The following is a 22697-nucleotide window of genomic DNA, read 5'->3' as shown; positions in this document are numbered from 1 at the left end:
ACCCGGGGAGAAGCTGTAAAAAGGACTCCGTACTTGGTCGGCCTCCCTTGAGTAGGACTTTCGAGGGCAACACTGAAAGGGTCTCCGAATTCAATGTTAGGAATCAACCAAACAGCCGCCCCCAGAGTTCTTGACCTCATTTCCTTCATCTTTATTCTAGAAAATGGCTTAGGATTAACTCTATCTTTAGTGAACCCAGTTTAGCTTATCTCAAGTTTATACTTACATGTCCAAATTTCTGGACATGTTCAGGTCGTTGATCTTTAAAGCTTCTCTCCTGAAACCACACAGGTGAATGCAGAATTCTCATCAAACTACTAAAGACTGCAGCGTTAAATTTTCTATAGTAAGGCGTTCTAAGGGGAAAGATTCTTCTAGTGGTTACTTCAGTGGGATGGGAAACCTTTTTTTTTAGGTTTCATTTATTTGACAGAGCACAAGCAGGGGGAGGAGCAGACTCCCCACAGCAGGGAGCTGGCCATGGGGCTCGATCCCAGGACCCTGAAATCATGACCTGAGCAGAAGGAGATGCTTAACCGACTGAGCCACCCAGGCACCCCTCAGAAACCTTTTTTAATGTATTCTTAAAATGTTCTATAATGAACAATGAACCTGTATTAATAACCATGTTAATAATAGTAGCTAATGTTTACTTTAAACACTTGCTTTGGTTGCTCATTTGATCTTTTCAGAAGCCTCATAAGGTAGATACTAACATTATTCCCACTTTACCCTCGGAAAGAGCAGGTATGGAGAGGTTCGGTACCTAACCCCCGGTCACAAAGCTGGTGACGCGGCAGAGCTGAGAACCAAACCTGCACACGAAGACTCAATTCTTACCCATTCCAACTAATGGCCTTCAAAAAAAAAAATCTTTTTTTATTGTAACTCTCAGTATGAATTCCATTCTTCACCACGACCCAGCAAACATATACTTTGTAAAACAGCTAAACAAATAGTTCATGAAATAATACCCTTGCAAAAGATGGGTGTGTTTTTATGTATTCTGTTCTTTCTGATTTCTTTAAAATGCTTGTTGGGAGCTACTAAACTGGTTTCATAATCCACTAATGGTTGCAACCTGCAGTCTGAAAAACAGCATACTGCGATACAGTCATTAATGATGAAATATTGTAAAATTTTTAAAAAGATACTTTGAGGTATTAAGATCACAATACTTATACTTGCTTTGATTTAGAAGGAATTAATGGAAAGCAACTCAATTTTCTTGATTTATCTACTGCAAATAAAGCATTTACAATGCTTTGAGAAAAAATGTGGTTTCAAGTAACAGAGGTTGAAAGTCAAATAAATGTTAAAGTTAGTTTTCACTTTTATGATTTTTTTCGTCAAATGGCACATTTAGACAGCTTTTGCTAACCAAGAAAACAATACCTCATCAGAAAAACAGGCAAATAATTTGAGCAATTTGTAAAACAAACTCTACTAGGTAATTCTATCCCTAGTAATTTATTGCAAGGAGATTATAAAACATATACATAAAAAAGTATTTCTTAGGGTGTTCACCTTAAGTTTATTTACAATAGTTGAAAACTGGAAGAAACCTAAACGTTCAAAGAAAGAGATGGGTAAGTCATGGCATATCCATAAAACAGAAAAACAGAGACACTGTATTTATTTTTTTAAGATTTATTTATTTGACACAGAGAGAGCACGCACACACAAGCAGGATGGGCAGAGAGAGAGGGAGAGAAGAATCCCAAGCTGACTCCACATTGAGCACAGAGCCCAACGTGGGGCTTGATCCCATGACCCCGAGATCATGACCTGAGCCAAAACCAAGAGTTGGATGCCCAACCAACAGCACCCCTCAGGCGCCCCCAGACATTTTGAACGATGTTTACAAAAGAGTATTTAATGTCAGATACTCTCTCTTGGAATATTCAATGGGGAAAAAAACACCAACACATTTAAAACCAATCATCTTTTTTATGCAAGGGATGCTAGTTCCAAAATTCTCACAGAAGTCAAAACTCAAGTCGAGACTAATTTTCTCACAGAAACAAATGCCAAGAGGGGCAGCGCAGGAGTGCTGGGCATTCAGCGTCTCCCGCACTCCCATCCCACAAGCCTGCTGTGGGCAACAGCCACCACGTCCGGGGGCACAGGACACACGGTGGCACACCTGCACGTCTGGTACCAGTCTTGAGCTCCAAGAGGTTTTTCTGAGCTTAAAAATATTTTTGCTTTTTAAAATCCTATTTTCTAAGCACTTCTGCTTACATGGCATCTACTCCTCAATTAAGAGCACAGAAGGTCGGGGTGACTGTTGAACCTTCATCTTCTAGCGTTAGGTCACGTTTAACTTCCACTCCACAGTTACTGGTTTGGGGTACGTTCCAGCACTATGCCATCACTTGCTGAGTTAGTGAACACTGTTACGGGATATTCAGATTTCCGTTTTTCAACAGCATAACAGGCACAAGTTCCACTGCTCCTGTCAAAGATCAGGAATCACTTCTATTTATCTGCTGAAGTGTCCACCATATGGCGTCAGCACAAACACAGTTTATAATTCACCATGATTGTCAGCTTAAAATAAAGTGAATCTCTTCACATTTTAAAAATGTGGAGAGATTCCCACAATTTCACACACTGTATAGAATATGGAATTTCAATAGTTTCATACTGCCCTTATTTTATGTAATCCATGTTTGCATAAAATGTAACCACAAGATAGGTTTTAAAAAGCATAGAAATGTTATTAGTGGTTACAGAGAATAGAATAATGGATGGATTTTATTTTACATGTTCAGCACAATGTTCTCAGGGCTCATCCATGTCACAGCTTATATCAGAATTTCAGCTTATTTTATGGCTAAATAACAGTCCACTACATGTATATACGACGTTTTGTCTATCCATTCATCTACTGGTGGACACTTGAGTTGTTTCTACCCTTTGACCGCTGCGAACACTGGTGTACAAGTATCTGTTTGCTTTCAGTGCTTCTGGGAATACACCTGGAATGGAATTGCTGGATCACATGGTAACTCCGTGTAATTATTTGAGGACCTGCTAAACTGTTGTCCATGGCGGCTGCACCGTTTCGCATTCCCAGCAGCCATGCCTCAGGCCTCCAGTCTCTCCTCATCCCTGCCAACACTTGCTCTTCTAACATTTTTCTGACAGAAATCATCCTGATGGACATGAAGTGGAATCTTATCATGTACAGATTTTTATATAATAAGACAGACTAATGCAAATATTTATAACACTTTCCTAATGTCATAATATTCTGAAGACCTAATATTAATTTAATCATTATGAAAGTCCTACGAGGTGAGTACTATTATTACCCTCATTTGACAGATAATGAAAGTGAGCCACAGGCAAGGTCAATGACTTACTCAAGTCATAGGAATTAAAGTAAGTTACTACAGGAAAAGTTAAAATAGAGAAAAGTGGAATAAAGATGAAAACCTTACCATCAGATCAAGAAGAGACAACCAACACTGAACATCTTCTAATATCTTTCTCAGTGCATTCTGAAAAATCAAAAGCAACTAAACACATTGTGTTTTCCACTGACAAGCATCTATCTATGTGATTATACACTGTGAATGTTACTTGTATTAGACACATACTGTAATTTAGAAATGCCATCGTGGACTTACACAGTTCCTGTTGTTAGATACTTAGGCTGTCTCCTGTTTTTCTTACAGATGTTTTGAAGACAGGTAACCCATTCACACTGTTCAAAACTCAAAAAGGATAAAAAGTTGTAGAATGAGCAGCACCAGGGTGGCTCAGTCAGTTAAGCATCTCCCTTCAGCTCAGGTCATGATCCCAGAGTCCCAGGATGAGCCCTGAGTCAGGCTCCCTGCTCAGCAGGGGGGGAATGCTTCTCCTGCTGTTCCCCCCCCCCCCCCGCCTCACTGGTGAGCTCGCTCTCTCTCTCTCTCTCTCACTCACTCCCTCTCTCTCTCGAGTAAATAAAATCTTTTTTAAAAAGTTATAGAATCAAAGTCTCCCTCCTACCAACAGGTTACCACTGATATTTGTTTTTAAGACTCCTTCCAGAGACTTTTTCTTAACACAGCCATATAATATCCTGTTGTATAATTTATACACCAGCCCTGTATTGATGGGCATTCAGTTGTTTCAAATCTTTTGCTGTTACAAATATCTCTGCTGTAACAGCCCAGTACACAGGCCTAGTGCATATGATCGAATCTGTGGAGAAATTTATAAAAATCAATTTACTGGTCACAGCCTCCACATTAGCTTTCTCAGAGCTCTCAAAAGCTCAGCTTTCTCAAGGGCACAAAGAACATTCATTATTTCATTTCCCCCACTTAGAGTGGCAATGGCCTCCACACATTCCGATGTGAAGATGCCAGAGATCACCTCCACGTAGGTTCCCTCAGCATCCTGAACTTCTGTAACAGCTGGTGTCACATCTTTGTCTGGTAAGTCTATCCCCCGGGCCTCCTCGGGAGAGCTTCTATTGAATGTGTTTTCTTTCCTGAGTCTGGACCACGCTTCCCCATTTCTTTCAGTGCTTGACTTTTTTTTTATTGCAAGTGGACACTGCAGATAATATGATGTGGCACCTGTGGAAATGAGGATTTCCACCCTGTGCCCTGGGTTTGTTGCTGCTGCTAGGTGCTTCCTGGCGACTCTCCTGTTCTAACTCTCTGCAGTTTGTCTTCCTTGTTGTCTGCGGCCACTGAGGTCTCTGCTCGGTTAGCTTAGTGGCCAGCCAGATGACCGGGCAGAGTGTCCTTCAGTGCTTGGAACCAGTGAGTCTTCTACCCTTTGCTGATGAGCTTGAGGGGAGGGAGGGATGTGCACACCCTTGACATTCAAGCAGCCTACGTGTTCGTCTCATCCTTCACCGCGTGGGGCCTGAAGGTGATCCAGAGGTGAGAGCCAGGACCCTGTCGCGTCTTTCCTGGGTGTGAGCGAGGTCCTGCACGTGGGCATGGCCTTCCAGATCCCCAGGGCATTTCAAAGCCACTACGGACATCTCATTCCCCAGATCTTCCTTTTACATTTCTGGCCAGGATCCTGTCTGCCCTGCCGGTGTCACTGTGTCAGCAGCTGTGTGAAACAGCTGCAGGTGACCGTGGGAGGCTACAGCCTGAGGCACAGACCTTCTTGCACACAGGAGGCAGGCCAGGTAACAACTCCCTGTGGTGGAGCTTTCCTGGGCAGCTGTGGGACAGGCGACAGGTTTCTGGAGACTGGGCTTCCTGAGGAAATCAAACCCCATCTGTCCCTGCAGTGGCTGCAAGGCTGCTGGATTTCACAGCTCCCGTAGTTCCCAAGCTGCGGAGTTTTAAGGCTACTGCAGAAGTGGGGAGAGGATGAGGGAAGGCCAAGTTAAAATGCCACAAATGCTACTTCTTACCACGGTCGGCGCTGTGCTAATCCTCAACAACCCTGTGAGGTTAGCACTATTATAATCCTATTTTACTGAAGAGTAAACTGAGGCATACAGATTTTCAAGTGGCTTGCTCCAGGTCTCATGGCCAGTGAGGCAGTGTTAGTGTTGGTTTACGAACCATGATCTGATTCCACAGTCTATTCTCAATTACTGCGTGCTTTTCATTTGCGTACTTTTTTCATGTGTGTACTTTTCATTTGTGAGACAATAATTCAGAGAAACTAAGCGTAGTTAAAAGTGTAGCTGAATATGGGGGCGCCTGGGGCGGCTCAGTCATTGAAGCATCCGACTCCTGATATCAACTCAGGTCATGATCTCAGGGTCGTGAGTTTAAGCCCTGCGCTGGGCCCCACACTGAGTGCAGAGCCTATACGGAGCCTACTTAAAAAAAAAATTTTTTTTTAAAGGTATAGGTGAATATGAACTCATGAGGAAGATGAATTGTAGATAAATTTTATAGAATATATATTTTACATAAATTACCAATGAGTTCCTTCCCTAAATTAATCATTCTTAACCATGGTACAGATCCGAACCTTGCGGAACTTTTCACAGATCTACCCGCACAACTTTGCCCCTCCCTGTACTATTTAGGACGGAATGCAGGTGGCTGCATTTTTTAAAGTTCTGTAGAGGTTCTGAAACTCAGTCCCATCCCAGAACCACTACATTAGACTAACAAATTCCTTAAAATTAGAACTGTATCAACTATTTCTGGGACAGGTGTTCACATACAAAAGACACTTCTTAGGGAAAATGGTATAAAGGAAAAAGCAGAGGTTTGGGAGTCAGAGACCTGGGTTGGAGTCCTAGACCTCCCACTTGCTCCACGTATGACCCAGGGGAAATTAATTTCTCTGAACCTTACTTTCTTCATCTATAAAACAGAAGTTTAAAAAACGAGTCTACATCTTAGCGCTATTACAACACATAACATATGCTGGAATGTTGAATGCGCTCAGAGGGCAGTTGTTATAATTAACCCTGAAACTGACGTAGATTTAAGAATTCAGCAAATATGATGCACTGTCAACTCTGAACAAAATCTACTCTGTGAGGTGCCTGAGCAAGAGCTCATAATTTCATACGGGAGAGGGCACTTCCTCTAAAAACGAAAACTGTGATGAGCATTAACACTGACAGGCGTATTTACTGTATGATGGGAAAATGGAGAAATAATTCTGATCTGCAAAGGGGTCTTAAAAGTGCAATGTGAATAGTGCCTTGAAAGAATCCTAGTCAGATATACTCCTTGGGCTTTACTGCAGACCAATGGTTCTCCAACTTTAACATACATCAAAATCACACGAGGACCTGATAAAACACACATTGCTGGGCCCTACCACAGCCTCTCTGCTTCAGGAGGTCTGGAGTGGGTGGGGCCTGAGGATCTGCATTTCCCAAGTGACACTAATGGTACAGGGAACCCCCTTTGAGAACCACCACGCCAGAGAAAGAGAGCGCTTGAGCAAAACTGACAAGTGATAGACTGTGTATCCTTGAGCTATAAGAAGGCAGTTTCTGGAACACCTGCTTTGCGTGAGTAGGTAAAGAATATGGTCAGATCTAGACATAAAAACTTTCTAACTAAAACACTTCCTTTCTAACAAGAGGCAGATAAACTGCCCTTCCGAGGAAGGGGAATGGACATTCAAGACTCTGTGTGGTGACACAGGTTAGCTGGACATGTTGCGGTAACTATTTTGCAATATACACAAATATCAAATCAGTATATGATACACCTAAAACTAATATAACGTTAAATGGCAATTATAGCTCAATAAAAATAAAACTTTAAAGAAGAGTAAGTAAAATAAAACTCACTTAAAATAATGCATGAACTCTATCAATACAAGAAAACACCAATCAAATTCAAACTGAGAGAGACATTTCATAAAATAACATACCAGTACTTTTCAAAAGTATCAAGGTTGTGAAAAACAAGAAAGGACTAAGGAAATGTCACAGACTGAAGGGACCTAGTCCCTTCAGTCCCGTTGCATAATACCTAAACGCAACGTGGGCTCCTAGGTCGAATCCCAAAACAAAAGACAGTCGTGGGAAAACTAGGAAAATTCTATTAAGTCTAGGGTTTTTGAGTTATTGAACCAACATTAATTTCTGCGTTTTGATTATTATACCACAGTTATGTAAACCGTTAACAGTAGGGGAACCTGAGTGAAGATTATATAGGAAAATTCTTTTCTCTATGAAGATATTTCCAATTATAAAGTTAAAACCAAAAAACTAAGTCAAAACTACTCCTCCATGATATGACATTCATTATCTCTAACCTGGTGTCGTCCAACTCCACTTGCTACTCCCAGCTTAGCAGCACGCAAGTCATCAAGGTAAGGTAATGAGGCAACAGACTTTAGGGCACATGGTCAATTCAATGTACAAAGAAGAGAAACACGGTGTCACTCATATTCTTTATAAGCGAGAATTGAACACTAACGCATCCTGAATTTTAATATTTTACTTAGCATGCTGAAGGTTAAAATTCTGAAAAAAAAAAACAACAAAAAACCCAAGAAGTTGAAACCTATTTAATGGTGTCACTTATAAATTTTAAGGAATGTTCCATACTCACCAAAACCATCAATATCTAGATTATTTTCAATCACAACATCTAGTAGGGAGTCACCAACTCTGCCTTTGGCCGTTAATGTCTCACCGTCACGGTTTACAAAGTGAACTGTTATTTTATCTTCTGAGCTGGAAAAGGAAGCAGTCCTTTATTACTTTTAGTAATTTCAAGAGATACTTTAAAATAACTGTTTTCAGAACTTGTGAGGTCCAAGAAAATAGAGTGTGCGTGCATCTAGGTGCACGCATGCACACAAATATGCTTTTTATAGTATTTTCTTTCCTTTCCAAAGTTTATGTGAGAAGACATCACAAAGCAGAGGCATGTCTATCTATCCACCCACCAGAGAGGAAGCTCTACCTACCACCTTAAAGGAAAGAGCAACTACATTCCTATCAAGGCCACCTGTTGTGTCACCCCAAGGGTCATGGTCATGGGTCACGGTCATGTGAAAACATTTAGCAATCCTCATCAGTCATGAAATCTCTGTTGCTCTCACATAGCCGTCTGAAAAGCAACATCTCTATGTAGTGTCCCTGGAAGATGAGACCATGGTTGTGGAACACTGTAAACAGGCCAATCATTCTGTTATCAGTCAGACACCCCTTGTTGTTGTTTTTTTTTTAAGATTTTATTTATTTATTCGACAGAGATAGAGACAGCCAGCGAGAGAGGGAACACAAGCAGGGGGAGTAGGAGAGGAAGAAGCAGGCTCACAGCAGAAGAGCCTGATGTGGGGCTCGATCCCGTAACGCCGGGATCACGCCCTGAGCCGAAGGCAGACGCTTAACCGCTGTGCCACCCAGGCGCCCCGGTCAGACACCCCTTGGGCAGGTGTCTGATTGGAACTGTTGCTGGGAGGCAGCAGGCCAGTCGTTTTCTGAGCATTTAAACATCTCACCTTGGTCCACATCATGCACTCAAAAATCAAAGGGACTAGAGTAGATTTGTATTTGTTTGAATCAATGGGAAGATAAATACAATGCCTCCTTACGTGTTTTATTATAGGATATTATATTATCCATCAGAGTTAGCTGACTGACTTAAATTTTCTTCCCTTCTCACAAACATCACTCCAAAATTTGGGAGAAGAAATTATATAATCAACTAGACGCCTGTCATCCACCATTGGTCATTTTTAGTTTTTACCTTACAACTGAAAAGATGTATTTCAGCTTAAAATAATTAGTTGCAATTTTCACTACTGCCAATAGATGGTATAATTCGTCAAAGAAAATTTCAATGTAAGTAAAAACCTAGAATTATATAATTCCAAATTATCAAGTCCAATTATCTTATTTAACAAATGAAGTAACCGAAAGCCCCTTTCGGATGATGCCCTCCCTGATAATTCAATGCTGAAAAAAGAGAAGTCTACGAATTAAAAATTATTGTGTGTGTGTGTGTGTGTGTGTGTGTGTGTGTGTGTGTGTGGCAGAGAGCAGGGGGGAGAATGTCCCTCTAAAAGGGCCTGTGCTCTCCAACTTCTTTTCACAGCCAAAAAATACTTTAGAAGTAAGTACTCCTGAACATTATTCATGATTTTCAACTAGGTAACTGCCATCTCTTCAAGGCAGAATGGCTGCGAATGAAGATGCTCTGGAAGCAGGGTGGACCACTCTGGAGGTTATTAAAAGAATACAGACTAAGAAAGAATGTAGGAGACACTGACCTCAGAGATATTCAGGGGGCAGAAATAGAAGGTTTTGTTGGCCCTCTATACGAGGTAGATTGAGAAAGAGGGAAGACACACTGCTGAAATCTGCAGCTCAGGCAATGAGCGGGGTTCAGTTTAACCTAGAGTTAGCAGAGATGGAGCAGCTTTGGGGGAAGACAGAAAGGAGTTCAAGTCTAAACCTGCTTTAGTTGTGTTAAAAGAAAAAAACCACAGGAGAATGTCCGGAAGCCAGATGGAAATACGGGTCCGAGCCTAGCACTTTAGTCTAGGGATCTGACATGGACAAATGCCCGGTAGCGAAAGCTGCAGGAAGGACGAGAGCAAGACTCCCATCATATATGTACACCACTGAAAGCCAGAGGTTTTACAATGGCTGTTCTTCTGGAGCATTCTACAGCTAAGCTTACAGCACAGAAAGCTCTCTGACGTCAGACTCCTCTTCTGTAAAATCAGGAAAACATTTATATTCTAGTTTAACAATGGAGGCAAAATACCTAATGCAGAGGAGCACTCAACAAACACTGATTAATAACTTTGAGGCCTCAGTCCTTTTGTTGCTAAAAAGCCTGAACTGCTATGTATTAAAGGTGTACAGTCCCTTGGGGCGCCTGGGTGGCACAGTGGTTAAGCGTCTGCCTTCTGCTCAGGGCGTGATCCCAGCCTTGTGGGATCGAGCCCCACATCAGGCTCCTCTGCTATGAGCCTGCTTCTTCCTCTCCCACTCCCCCTGCTTGTGTTCCCTCTCTCGCTGGCTGTCTCTATCTCTGTCGAATAAATAAATAAAATATTTAAAAAAGAAAAAAAAAAAGGTGTAGAGTCCCCACAAAAAACTACAGGGTAAGAGCAATGAAAGGTTTGTCAAAGGACCAGAGAGGAAGCAGAAATGAGAGAGGAAGGGTAATCTGCAGTCGACAGAGAACGGAACTAAGAATCAGATGCAGATCCTAGCTGTGGCTCTGACACACACGCATGAGATGACCATGGGAAGCCGCTTAGTTCCTGGTGGGGAAGATGGGGACAACAGTGACTTCACCAAGTGGCCGAGACAATTAAAGGAAAGTGTGTGGAAACTTTGTTCCTTAAAGCATTGTGCACATGTACGTTACCCAAATAACTGTCCCCGTTTGCTATTAGTAATTGGTAGTGGTGGGTTTTATATTCCCCCCCTCAACTCTAAGAACTAGCCAAAAGCTTTTAGCTGTTCCCCAGGATAACACCTCATGCACTGAGAAATACAATCCTTCTAAATCTTGTACCATCATTCATTAATCAGTCAGCACCACAAGCAACTTTTTTCTTCACTTGTTACTTTTTCCTACTGCCATTTACTCTGCTCAACCACAGCAGAGATTTTAACGAAGCTGTCGGGAGGGGCAGTGGTAAAGTTCATAACAGACTTCTCCTGGGGAGGGAAGCGATAGCTGCTGATGCCTACCTTTTCACCATACAGGGTGGCCCCTGGGGCAGTTGGTCCAAGGAAAGGGCCCCTTCTAGGGCTCCCTCCTTCCATAGATGCCTTAACTCTTCCAAACGACTCAATGGGCTAAAGAATTATCAACTCTTACGGTGCTCAAGAAAACAAGCAAAAACGGCTTACGTTGTATTCCTAGCTTGCCAGCTACTTAATATGAAATTTTTATTCCCTACCACACCTACCTCCCAGGATTTTCTTGAGAGCGAAGTACAATTTTTGTGAAAGCCCTTTGGAACCTAAATCACTACAAAATACGTTGTGTCAGGGTATCTTGGAGCGAAAGGAGTTTTTTCAGTTCTCAATTACTGATAACTTGGCTGCCCGTTAAACTTCCTGAGACAGAACTAGTTTCCAGGCTGCTCTGTCCAATGCAACTTCCTGCACTAGCAGAGATGTTTTGTACCTGCAATGTCCAATACAGTAGCTATTGGCCCCACACAGCTGTTGAGTACTTGACATGTGGCCAGGGCAACTGGAATACTGAATCTTTTCACTGTATTTAACATACGTTATCTTAAATGGCCACATGTGGTTAGTCATAACCAAACTGGAAAACACAAGCCTCAGACAGTTAAGACTTGGAAAATCTAGCTGTAACTCCAAAGTCTGTGATACAAGGCACAAGGCCATTCACTGAAACTGTGCCAAGGGGGGGTGGGGGGGGAGCAGGATTATGAGGGAACAGATGTGCTTCCCTTTAAGACAACTTGATATAACCAAGTTCAAACTTAATATTAATTTGGGGGAGGTAATTCCCATTTACAAAATACTCATGTTCCCCTTTAAATACTAGTTTTGCAAATATGTTCAATATATGTCCCAATTTATACACGGTTTTTCAATGCATCCATTGCACAAAGCAAGATACGCATGCAGAGAGGTCAGGGCAGGGAAATGTCAGGGAAATAGGGACAAATAAATCTGGCTTGCCTTCTCCACTATGTCCCTCACAGTCCACGCAACAAAAATTTATTGGGCACGCACTACATAACAGGATTAACGGGGAAAAATGATTAAGTCCTAGACTCTGTTCTTGGGGACCTTATCAACAAGAAACCAGATAAGGCAGTATACAAATCCGACACTCTCTTCCTCCAGTTCTTGCATCCTGCTACTTGACAGCAAGGGGACAGAGAGCTGTTCAAACCTGCATTACATAAGGCTCCACCACACAGCTACACTCTGAAATGGTGAGTACATTTTAACTCTATTACATCAAAGGGGATTGGGTCTTTGAAAAACAAATCGGCCCAAGAATATAAAACTTCAACATATTTGGGGGACATCTGTTCACATCTCTTTCAACATTTAATACGAAACACAACACCGTGGGCCTAAGTAGCTACTGCTAACAAGTGGCATCCCCTGAGCCCTCCCCATTTGTCAGGCACAAATCTACCTGTACTACCTGACTTATTCTTCAAATTAGCGTACGAGGCCTATACTAGTGTTATGCTCCATTTATAAGTGGGGAAACTGAGACTTACAGTGATGGAGGAAGTTAGGCATTAATCCCAGTTTAAAACTCTGCCTTGCCAGTCCAAGGCAGAGGCTTTTAGCCCTCTATCAGCTCGGAGAGAGCGGACAACGAAGTACAAGGGATAGAGTGGGTGTTTTCCAAACAGGCATTCCCCTGCCAGAGAACTGGACACAGAATGTCCTAACAGGGCCGTTCGAAAACTGCTGGCCAGGACATCTGTGGGGAGCATCTAATGAAGGTCACTGCAGGCGCCGGGTAAAGCAAAGGTCAGGGCCGAGCCAAAGCACGGGAGAAGGGTGGCGGCACAGCGCGCGGCTTTCTGGAGGGCCCCGGGAGGCGCTGGGAAAGGGAGAACTGGGATCCCGGGGCCCCGCTTCTCGCAGGCGTTGGGGGCTGGGAAAGGAAACCGCGGCGCGACACCAAGGAGACAGGGCCCCGAGGCGAGCCACCTCCCAGGCGGGGCGAAGGGCGAGCAATCGCGGACGGCGCCCGGGACGCAGGCGCCCGGGAAGAGGCCGCGGAGCGAGAAACCCCCCCGCCGCTGCGCCGGGGACCCCCGCCCGCATGCGCACGCCGGGCCGCGTCTCACCTGCTCCGCGCCGGCGCCGACACGCTCAGCGTCCGGGGCAGCCCCACCGCGCCGCCGCCCCGGCCGGGTGCCGCGCGGGGTCCGGCGAGAAGCAGCCAGCGACGGGCCGCGCCGCCGAGGGCCGTGGAGACGGCGCGCAGGAGCCGGGCGCCCCCCGGGGCGGCCATAACCGGTGGCCGGGTAACAACCGGAAGCGACGCGGGCCGCACGGCAGCGCCAGCGAGTGGCTTGGCGAGTGTGAACGGGCCGCTGCGCCGGCGCCGGACGCCCGGGGGCCCGCGGGGAGGAGCGCGGCGGCTGGGGTCCCGGCAAGGGCCTGCTCTGTGCGGCGGCCGCGGGCTGCGCGCGCCTTCCGGGTGACCTATAAACCCGGCGGCACCCCAAGTGCAGCGCCTCCCCCTGCCTGTTCCCACGCCTCCCGGGCGGGTGTGGCCTCTAGGGGGCGGGGCTGAGCGCGGGGTTGGCGTACCTACCGACCAGGTTCGCCGGCACCTTGCTGCTCCGTCCACCGTGGGCGCGCAGGAACGATGAGTTGTCAGTGGCAGCCGAACGTCAGACCGCAAGATACTATACAAACGACCTGCAGGTAACGAAACCGCTTCTGTTCCGCACTTCTCTCGCCTTCTCCCTGTTAAAACAGAACAAAAACCAATGTGGGCGATTATCATCCCGGAGTTCAAATTAGGGAAAAAAGGAATTCTGGGCATTGTCAAACAAGGACAGTAGGAAATTCCACAATGCCAACAGGCGTGATACACAGAGGAACAATTATGATTATAAAGTCATAAAGATCGCAATAATGAATAAACTCGGGGATACTTGGAGAAAGCAGGTAATAATCCAGGGTAAATAAATGCTCGTTCAGCACATGAAATCCTTGAGTTTGGAAACTTTAACGACCTGAGATTTTTTTTTTAAGGGCTTCTACAAAACGCAAGAAAGATGAAATTTAAAATACACGTTATCGTGAGTGATACGTTGTGGTGGAAAGAACGTGGGCTTTGAGGTCAGAAATAGCAATGTTCAAATCCAAGGTCTGCCACTCCTGAGCTCTGAGACCTTGGATGAATTACTGTCCTCGAGGATCAGAGTTTCCAAAACACTTAAACACTGATAAGATGTTCCAGTGTCCAGGGCCGTTCTGAGGGTTACAGAAAAAATCGCGCAATGGCATACTGCGTCACAAACATTAATATGATAACTTCCTGAGCCCCTTCCTAAAGCCATCTTTAGAGACGCTAAAGGTCAAAGTCAAATGGATATTTCAGATGTGCTAAACACAATAAAAGATACTTTAAAGAATATTCAGAACAAGAAAGTATGGACCGAGTAAAGTTTCTCGAGACAATGTGTGCTGGGCATTGAACCTGATGGCAGAGAGAGGGCAGTCATTTAGCTCCCAAACTGCCTAACTCTTCCCATAAAGAGAAAGACTTTAAGGCTGGAAAGGGCACAACAAACCCTAACAAGTAGTCGGAAAGAGGAGATTGTGAAGAACAGTTAATTTTTTTTGTAAGATCAAATCTTCAAAGTGAGATGAATTAATTGTAGGAAGAGAACAGGAGGGGCGGGGAGTGCAGACTTTCTTCTCTCAAATCCAGCTTCAGCTGGGTTATGGTGCTTTCAGCTTTGTGCTTGGTGGGGTAGTTTGTATACATTGTTCATCTTAGTAGCCCCCATACTACCAGCCACAGGACTTTGAGCATATCAGGTGGGCAGTAAATATTTGTGAATAAATGAATGTTGTCATGTAACTTCCAGTAGTAATCATAACAATTCATGAAGCACGTACATGAAAATCAAAGATGGGAAAAATGTTCTCCGGATTTTCAATGATGAATAAGGCTGGATTCCAGAGATTACAAATATCAATTCAGTAGTATTCCAGAGGGGATTTATAAACATGTGATCCCTGAACACAGATTTAAAAAGCAATATGGAGTTACTGAGGAAGAGCTTTTGCTTATGTATTTCTCCATCTTATAAAAATCCCATCCCCCGGGCACCTGGCTGGCTCAGTCCATAGAGCACATGACTCCTAATCTCAGGGTCATGAGTTCAAGCCCTACCTTGGGCCTGGAGCCTATTTAAAAAAACAAAAATACAACTTCCACCCCTCCATCTTTGAGTCTGTCAAAATCTGTCCATATTTTGAAGCTCATTTCAAATTCCGTCTTTCCCATGAAGTTGTACCTGTTTATCCCAACAGATCATCCTTCCCCTCTGCTGAATGCCTAAGATCTGTCTATTCTTGTTAAAACTGATAGCACCTGTTATTTCAAATAGAATAATGTTCATGAGAGTGCTTTGTAAACTGAAAAGTGTCATAAAAATTCAGATTCCGTGTTTGTTGAGCACCCACTGTGCACTTCATGGTACCATGTACTCCCTCACACACACTCTCTGTAGCTCCTGTAGACAGAAGCTCCCAAAGTAAGGATGCTGTCTTCTTCATCTTCATCTTCCCAGCACCTGGCATAGCGCCTGGCACAAAGCAGCCATTTAATAATGTCTTTGCTAAGAACTGTGTTAGGAACTTCCACAATGTGTATCTCATTTCATTATCACAGCAACTCTGTAGAGTAGACATGCCTTTAATCAAAAACTATTGACATAAACAATATGGAGATCACCGTGCGAGTGCTACAGACACAGCAGTGAATAAAATAATCCCTGCCCTCTTATTTTACAGCTGAAACTAAGGTGCCCAGGGTGTCTTTCTTGGCATCATACTGCTAGTGAGTTGTAGATCCAAACTGTAAATACAGGTTTTCCTGCTTCCTGGTCCCAAATCAGGGCATAAACACAAGAAATGATATTTTTATTCTTCTTATTTTATTATGTATTTATGTATATAATTATATATATATACACATTTTTTTTTTAGAGAGGGAGGAGCAGAGGAAGAGAGAGAATCTCAAGCAGACTCCATGCCCAGTGCAGAGCCAGACACGGGGCTCGATCTTACCACCCTGAGATCATGACCTGAGCAGGAATCAGGAGTCGGACGGTTAACTGACTGAGCCACCCAGGTACCCCTATTATTGTATATTATTAATGTGTATTTACATGTCACATTTTTCAACTCTATATTCGGTAGTAGATGTGTAAGATTCTACACAGTCCATATAATTTAGGGATAAGGTCAACAATTATCTAAATTTTTTTTAAAAAAGAGTACAAAATTAGACCTAAGTATATTTCACCCCTAGAAATTACTCCATCCGCAGGTAATTTATTAACATGACTGATGATACTGGTATGTTTCCTAAATTTAAGGATGTAATTGATATTTAAATTAATTGACCTTTCTGCCTACTGTCTCACCTTACTCTAAGACATCCTCCATACTGCTAGTAGGCTGATCCCATTAAAATACTGATATGATTGTGTTACTTTCTTGATAAAAACCCTTGAATGACATTTCATCACCATTTATTAATATAAAACAAACTGCTCAGCTGGACACTCAGCTCCCCTCCAGCTCTGCCTTCCACTGCCCATCAATCCCTCATCCTGCCTTTCTCTGCAGGTTATGTTGACTTCCTGAACCTGGTTGACTTAGAGCCAGCCCCCAGGACTCCAGTCCTTGGAGGAACCATTCTCTGACACATGCGCCTTTGGGAGCCTTACACACTAGAAATCCCTCTGTCACAGCTTACGCTTAAATTGTTATATGCAAATAAGAGCTTGGATCAAGTGACTTGCTCAGTTTCAGGTCCCGTTTCTTTGTTAAGATTACTTTTTATATACTTTTTAACTTTTTAGTGTGTCCTTCAAATGTTAGTAGTTGTCTTTTTTTGTCATGTCAGCCACTGGTGATGAACAATTCGTTTGGGGTTGCAAAATGCAGGTGTCCTAATCCTATCATTCCTTCTTCATTGATCACCTAGCCTACTTCTATAGACAGATTTGCCTTCATCTTCTATTCATATCTACTGAAGTAAAAACTCGAAAAAGTAGGATAAATGCTTGGTTGTTTCCCTTTTTTTATCTGCCATACTTACAGCTTTATGTTCTCTCTTTATTCAAAAGCTAGTTGGCTTCAGAGGGGAGGGGGTGGGGGAATGGGATAGGCTGGTGATGGGTAGTAAGGAGGGCACGTATTGCATGGTGCATTGGGTGTTATAAGCAAGTAATGAATCATCGAACTTTACATCAAAAACCAGGGATGCACTGTATGATGACTAACATAATATAATAAAAATAATAATAATAAAAAAGCTAGTTGGAAAGGTTATAGTCTTCTGGGGCACCTTGGTAGCTCAGTCGGTTAAGTAACTGACTCTTGATTTCGGCTCAGGTCATGATCTCAGTGTTATGAGATTGAGCCCCTGGTCAGGCTCTGCACTGGGCATGGGACCTGCTTAAGATTCTCTCTCTGCCCTCCCTCCCTTTAAAAAAAGTTATAATTTTCTTTCTTTTTTTTTTTTTTTTAGATTTTATTTATTTATTTGACAGAGAGAGAGAGGAGTACACACAAGCAGGGGAGCAGCAGAGGGAGAGAGAAAAGCAGGCTCTCCCCTGAGCAGGAAGCCCATGTGGAGCTTGATCCCTGGATGCTGGGATCATGACCCAAGCTGAAGGCAAATGCTTAACCGACTGAGTCACCCAGGCACCCCTATAATTTTCTAATAAATAGTATATTTCACTAAATTTTCAAAATCTATTGGCATAAATTTTTTCCTAGTATTAATATTTTTTTTTAAATCTCTGATATATTGGGGTGCCTGAGTGGCTCAGTCGTTAAGTGTCTGCCTTCGGCTCAGGGCGTGATCCCAGAGTCCTGGGATCAAGCCCCATATCTGTCTCCTCCGCTGGGAGCCTGCTTCTTCCTCTCCCACTCCCCCTGCTTGTGTTCCTTCTCTCTCTGGCTGTCTCTCTCTCTCTCTCTCTCTCTGTCAAATAAATAAATAAATAAATAAATAAATAAATAAATAAATAAATCTTTAAAAAAATATCCCTGATATATCTATACCTACATTGCTTTTCGTATTTCTTATATTATTTTCTGAGTCTTTTTTCTTTGAATAATCTTAGCAAAAGTTTGTTTTATTAGCCTTTTCAGATAACAGCTTTGGACAGTGATTTTCTGTGCTATATCTTTGTTTTCTAATCTTATTCATTTTTTTTTTTAACGATTTTATTTTTAAGTGGTCTCTACACCCAGTGTGAGGCCAAGATCAAGAATCATACACTTTACCAACTGAGCCATCCAGGTGCTCCTTATTTATCTTTATAATTTATTTCATTCTGCATTCTTAGAATTTACTTGTTTGTTCTTTTTCTAACTTCTTAATCTAGATACTTAGTTTATTAATTGTCAATTTGGTTTTTAAAAGAAGTATTTAATTTCTCTAAGTATTTAAGTTTCCTCTAAGTAGTGTGTTTGGCTGTGTCAAGAGTTTGAAACGTGCTCTTTTCTGTATTGTTTGGTTTAAATATTATCAGATTTCCATGCTGTTTATCCTCTGATGTTGAGCCATTTGGAAGTGTTTTAAATGCCTAAATGTACAAAGGTTAGAAGTCAGTAACACCGCAGAAGCAAAGATCAGTGAACCTGAAAACACAGCAATAGAAAGTTTCCAGAATGACATCCAAAGAGAAAAAAAACTAGAAGAACATAAGAACATGGCATTATTGGCCTGTCAGACAATATCACATGATCTGACACACTTCTTTTTGGAGTCTCAGAAGGAAAGAGAATGAGACTGAAGTGAAGACGTTTAAGACATTTTTAAACCAACAAAAATTAATAGAGCTATTGTTCTCAGACTCACTGAAAGAAGTTAGATAAAGAAGGTCTTTGGTGGGCAGCTTCTGACATGGCTCCCGTGATCCGTACCTGCTGGGATTCACACCTAGGTGTAATCCCCTCCTCTTGAGTGGGGGCTGGACCTAGTGATTGCTTCTAACAAATAGAATACAGCAACAGTGATGGGATGTCACTTGTCCACTATGTTACAAAAGACTGTGAATTCTGTCTTGCTGGTTCTCTCTGTTGCCCTCCTGGTTTACGTGCTTTGATGAAGCCGTGCTGGGGACGCTCACATGGCAAAGAACTAAGGACAGCCTCTAGCACACTGCCGGCAAGAAACCGAGGCCTTCGTCTAGCTATCCAGTCATGAACCTGAATCCTGTCAGCAACCATCAGAGCAAGCTGGGAAGCAGGTCATTCTTCAGTGGAGCCTTGAGATGACTGCACCCCAGCTGACACCCTAACTGTGGTCTCTGAGGGACCCTGGAGCAGAGGGCCCAGCAAAGCTGCCCCAGATCCAGAAACAGATAATAAATGTTGTTTCTGTTCATTATACTTTGGAGCAATTTGTTATACAGCGATAGATAGCTAATATAATGTTCTTCAAGAATAGTGAAATTGAACCCAGAAGGAAGGACTAATAAGCAAGAAGAAATGATAAGCAAAAAATTAGCAACCATATGGGTAAATCTAAATAACAATTGGTTGTAAAATAATAACACCAACTATGATCTCATGAGAAGATAAAAATAAGAGTAAGAGAGAATTACATTGTTGAGCCAAAATGCAATTAGTAATAAGACCGAAGTGTTATTGACACAATCCTCTCTCCCTTTCTTCTTTTTGGTTACAGAATGTCTTGCATTTTAGCCGAGCACATGTCTTACTAGCCAAAGACTACATTTCCCAGCCTCTTGTGCAGGTAATGTGTCCCTGTAACAGCTTTTGCTAAAGCCACGCAGGTAGAAGTGATGTGTGCAACCAGATAACCTTTTTTAAAAGGAAGCTCTGTGTTTTCCTTTCTGTCTGTTTTCCTTTCCCACCAGCTAGAAAATGGCAACAACCAGGGTGATCATGTGAGACGCAAACACAGAAGCTAAATACTAGAGACGACAGCCGGTCAGAACCAGCCTACCAGCCTGGGTTCCCGCGTGACTGCGTGTGGCAGAGTCGCCTCCCAGTGCTGATGCTGCTTCCCTGCTCTGCAGACCCCCAGCCCACTTCTGAAATGCTCCTGAGACAGAAGGTAACAATGATGCTCCTGAAGGTACTTATTTTAAAGACTTTTTGTTACCACAGCCTAGCCTCGATCCTGACAAATACATTATTTAAGCTCCAAAAGAAAGGGAAAAAAGCATTTAAAAGCATGTATTTTAAGAGAATAAAATGAAATCTTGAAAGTAAGTCCCAATATCTCAAAAGTCAATGGATTAAATACACCAATGAAAAGGCAGACTTTCGTTGAGGATGTGAAAATTCTGACATTATGACATTTAGAAGAAATATATCAAAATTAGAAAAAGTATAAAAGGATAAATACCAGGTAAATACAGTCAAAAGATAGCTTGCTGTATTGCTGTCCAATTAAAGGGACTTTATTTAAACCCAATTAAATAGACCAGGAAGAAATGTATTATAAAGAATAAACATGGTCACTAAAAAATGCTAAGCATTTAAATTAATTTGGAATCTCTAGCAACTGTAAACGTACAAGTATCTAAGAACATAGCATATATTTATGAATATATATTTTATATAAAACAATTTCATGGGGAAATGGGCAAATACGCAATCACATAGGGAGATTGTTAACGTACTTGTTTTGGTAATTAATGGATCAAACATTCAGTAAGACTAATAAACTTGACATATGTAGTAACCTGTACTTAGTTAAATAATCTAATTTTCTAATTAAGTACAGAGGGAACGCTTATAAAAATTGACAGCGTCCTGGGTAATAAAATATCAGTAACTCTTAAAAAATTGATATAGAGACTACATTGTAGTTGAAAATAAAAATAGCGGTTATTTACTTTGTTCTAAAACTTAAGTATTTCGGAAGATAGAAACTTTCTAGAGTTATGTGTCGGTTAACTACCCTGAGATATTTATAAAATTCTGATATTTCAATGTTGGCCTATCTTGTTTTCAGGACCGTATTGTAGTAGAGGTCACTAACATACATTGGTCGTGCTTTATTCACACTATTATTATTGAAAAAGGTGAACTGCACAATGTTAATTCATTTCTGTTCAGTTTTAAGTTAGGGAAAATGGTCAGAAATTCTTTCAACTCTGCAATTTAAAAAAATGCAACGTAGGCTGTGTTTTTAATTTCTAAAATTTGGGCCAAAGTATTTCTTGTCAAAATAGTTTCCAAAGATCTAGTTTCACCAGGCATAGGAAAATCACCCAGTGCATTTATACACATATGTGTGAGGCAGAGACAGATTGAAATTGCCCTTGAGTGATACCAGTGATTTGATTTTCTTGCCAATAGCTCAAAAGTCTTCTTTAGCCTCAGGCCTAGACTAAGTCATCTTAAATGTTTGTAGAACAACAAACTGGCCTATTGTGCACCTCATTCATAGGGTCCAAGCCAGGAGAATATATGGTCTGTGGTGCTGTTCTTTCACAATGTGTCATTTTGAATGTTTTAGTACAAAACACATAATAAATGGCTGTAAGTCCTATTTCCTTGCAAAAGATTGCTACCTTGAGGTATTAGTTCTCTTTTTCAGCCATATCAAAATGATTATCTTATAATTCTGTAGGTCAGATTTGAAATGGGACTCACTGGGCTAATAACCCTAAGGCACCAGCAGGGCCACATTCCTTTATAGAAGCTATAGGAGAGAATCTGTTTCCTTGTCTTTTCTGGCTTCCAGAGGGCCACCTGCATTTTTTTTTTCTTCATCTGAGAGAGAGTGAGAGCAAGAGAGTGAGCACAAGCAGGGGGAGGGGCAGAGGAGAAGCAGGGAGCCTGATGTGGGGCTCATTCCCAGGACCCTGGGATCATGACCTGAACTGAAGGTAGAGGCTTAACCAACAGAGCCACCCAGGCGCCTTCTTTATTTTTTTCCCACCTGTATTTTTGGGCTCACTTCTAGCTTTAAGAAATCAGCAATATCTGGTCAGCTGGTTGAGTCCTGATATCATCACATCTCTTGGATCTTTCTCTTTTTTAAAATATTTATTTATTTATTTATTTATTTATTTATTTATTTATTTATTTTTAAGTAATCTGTATCCCCAACATGGAGCTTGAACTCAGGACCGCAAGATTAAGAGTTGCATGCTCTTCTGACTGAGACAGCCAGGTGCCTCTCCCTGACCTTTCTTTATCATATCTCTGTCTTACCACAGCAGGAAAGGTTTTCACTTTTAACAACTCATGTGATTTGTGGGGGCCCATCTGAATGATCTAAGGTAATCTCCATTCTCAAGGTCCCTACCTCTAATCACATCTGAAAAATCCCTTTTGCCATATAAGGTAACATATTCACAAGTTCCAAGAATTAGGTCATAGACGTTTATATGGGCCATTATTTTGCCCCCACATTTGAGTTTAAATATCAAACAAGTTCAGCATTAATACTAACCATTAGAGGATCCTTTCCATCATCACTTTTACTTTCTGGCCTGATTCTGATCACTATTCATTAATTAAGATTTCAAGACTTTCCTCAACATACAGAAGTAATGCGTATTGTGCC

At 42.1% G+C, this 22697-nt stretch overlaps 1 protein-coding gene and 1 long non-coding RNA gene across 11 annotated transcripts in view; one reads left to right on the top strand and one right to left on the bottom strand.

Annotated features, from left to right (window-relative positions):
• Positions 1-13524, bottom strand: part of FDX1 (ferredoxin 1) — a 33417-nt gene extending 19893 nt beyond the window's left edge. The window contains exons 1-2 of the mRNA XM_026505798.4: positions 13225-13524; positions 8007-8131 (exon numbers count right to left, since the gene is read on the bottom strand). Of these exons, the coding sequence (XP_026361583.1) occupies positions 8007-8131; positions 13225-13391 (292 nt within the window). The 5' untranslated portion in view covers positions 13392-13524. The remainder of the gene's footprint in view (positions 1-8006; positions 8132-13224) is intronic.
• LOC113260083 (uncharacterized) overlaps positions 13498-22697 on the top strand; it is a 66031-nt gene continuing 56831 nt past the window's right edge. For 8 of the 10 annotated variants that reach the window (XR_008960967.1, XR_003317803.4, XR_008960960.1 and 5 more), the window contains exons 1-4: positions 13498-13810; positions 16112-16256; positions 19836-19904; positions 19985-20228. This is a non-coding gene — a long non-coding RNA (uncharacterized LOC113260083). The remainder of the gene's footprint in view (positions 13811-16111; positions 16257-19835; positions 19905-19984; positions 20229-22697) is intronic. The other 2 variants (XR_006410260.3, XR_008960961.1) reach the window with 1 other exon arrangement.

This window comes from Ursus arctos, unplaced genomic scaffold (genome assembly GCF_023065955.2).
Source record: "Ursus arctos isolate Adak ecotype North America unplaced genomic scaffold, UrsArc2.0 scaffold_22, whole genome shotgun sequence".
In the NCBI taxonomy this organism is placed as follows: Eukaryota; Metazoa; Chordata; class Mammalia; order Carnivora; family Ursidae; genus Ursus; species Ursus arctos.
This window is presented reverse-complemented; position numbering and strand designations above follow the sequence as displayed.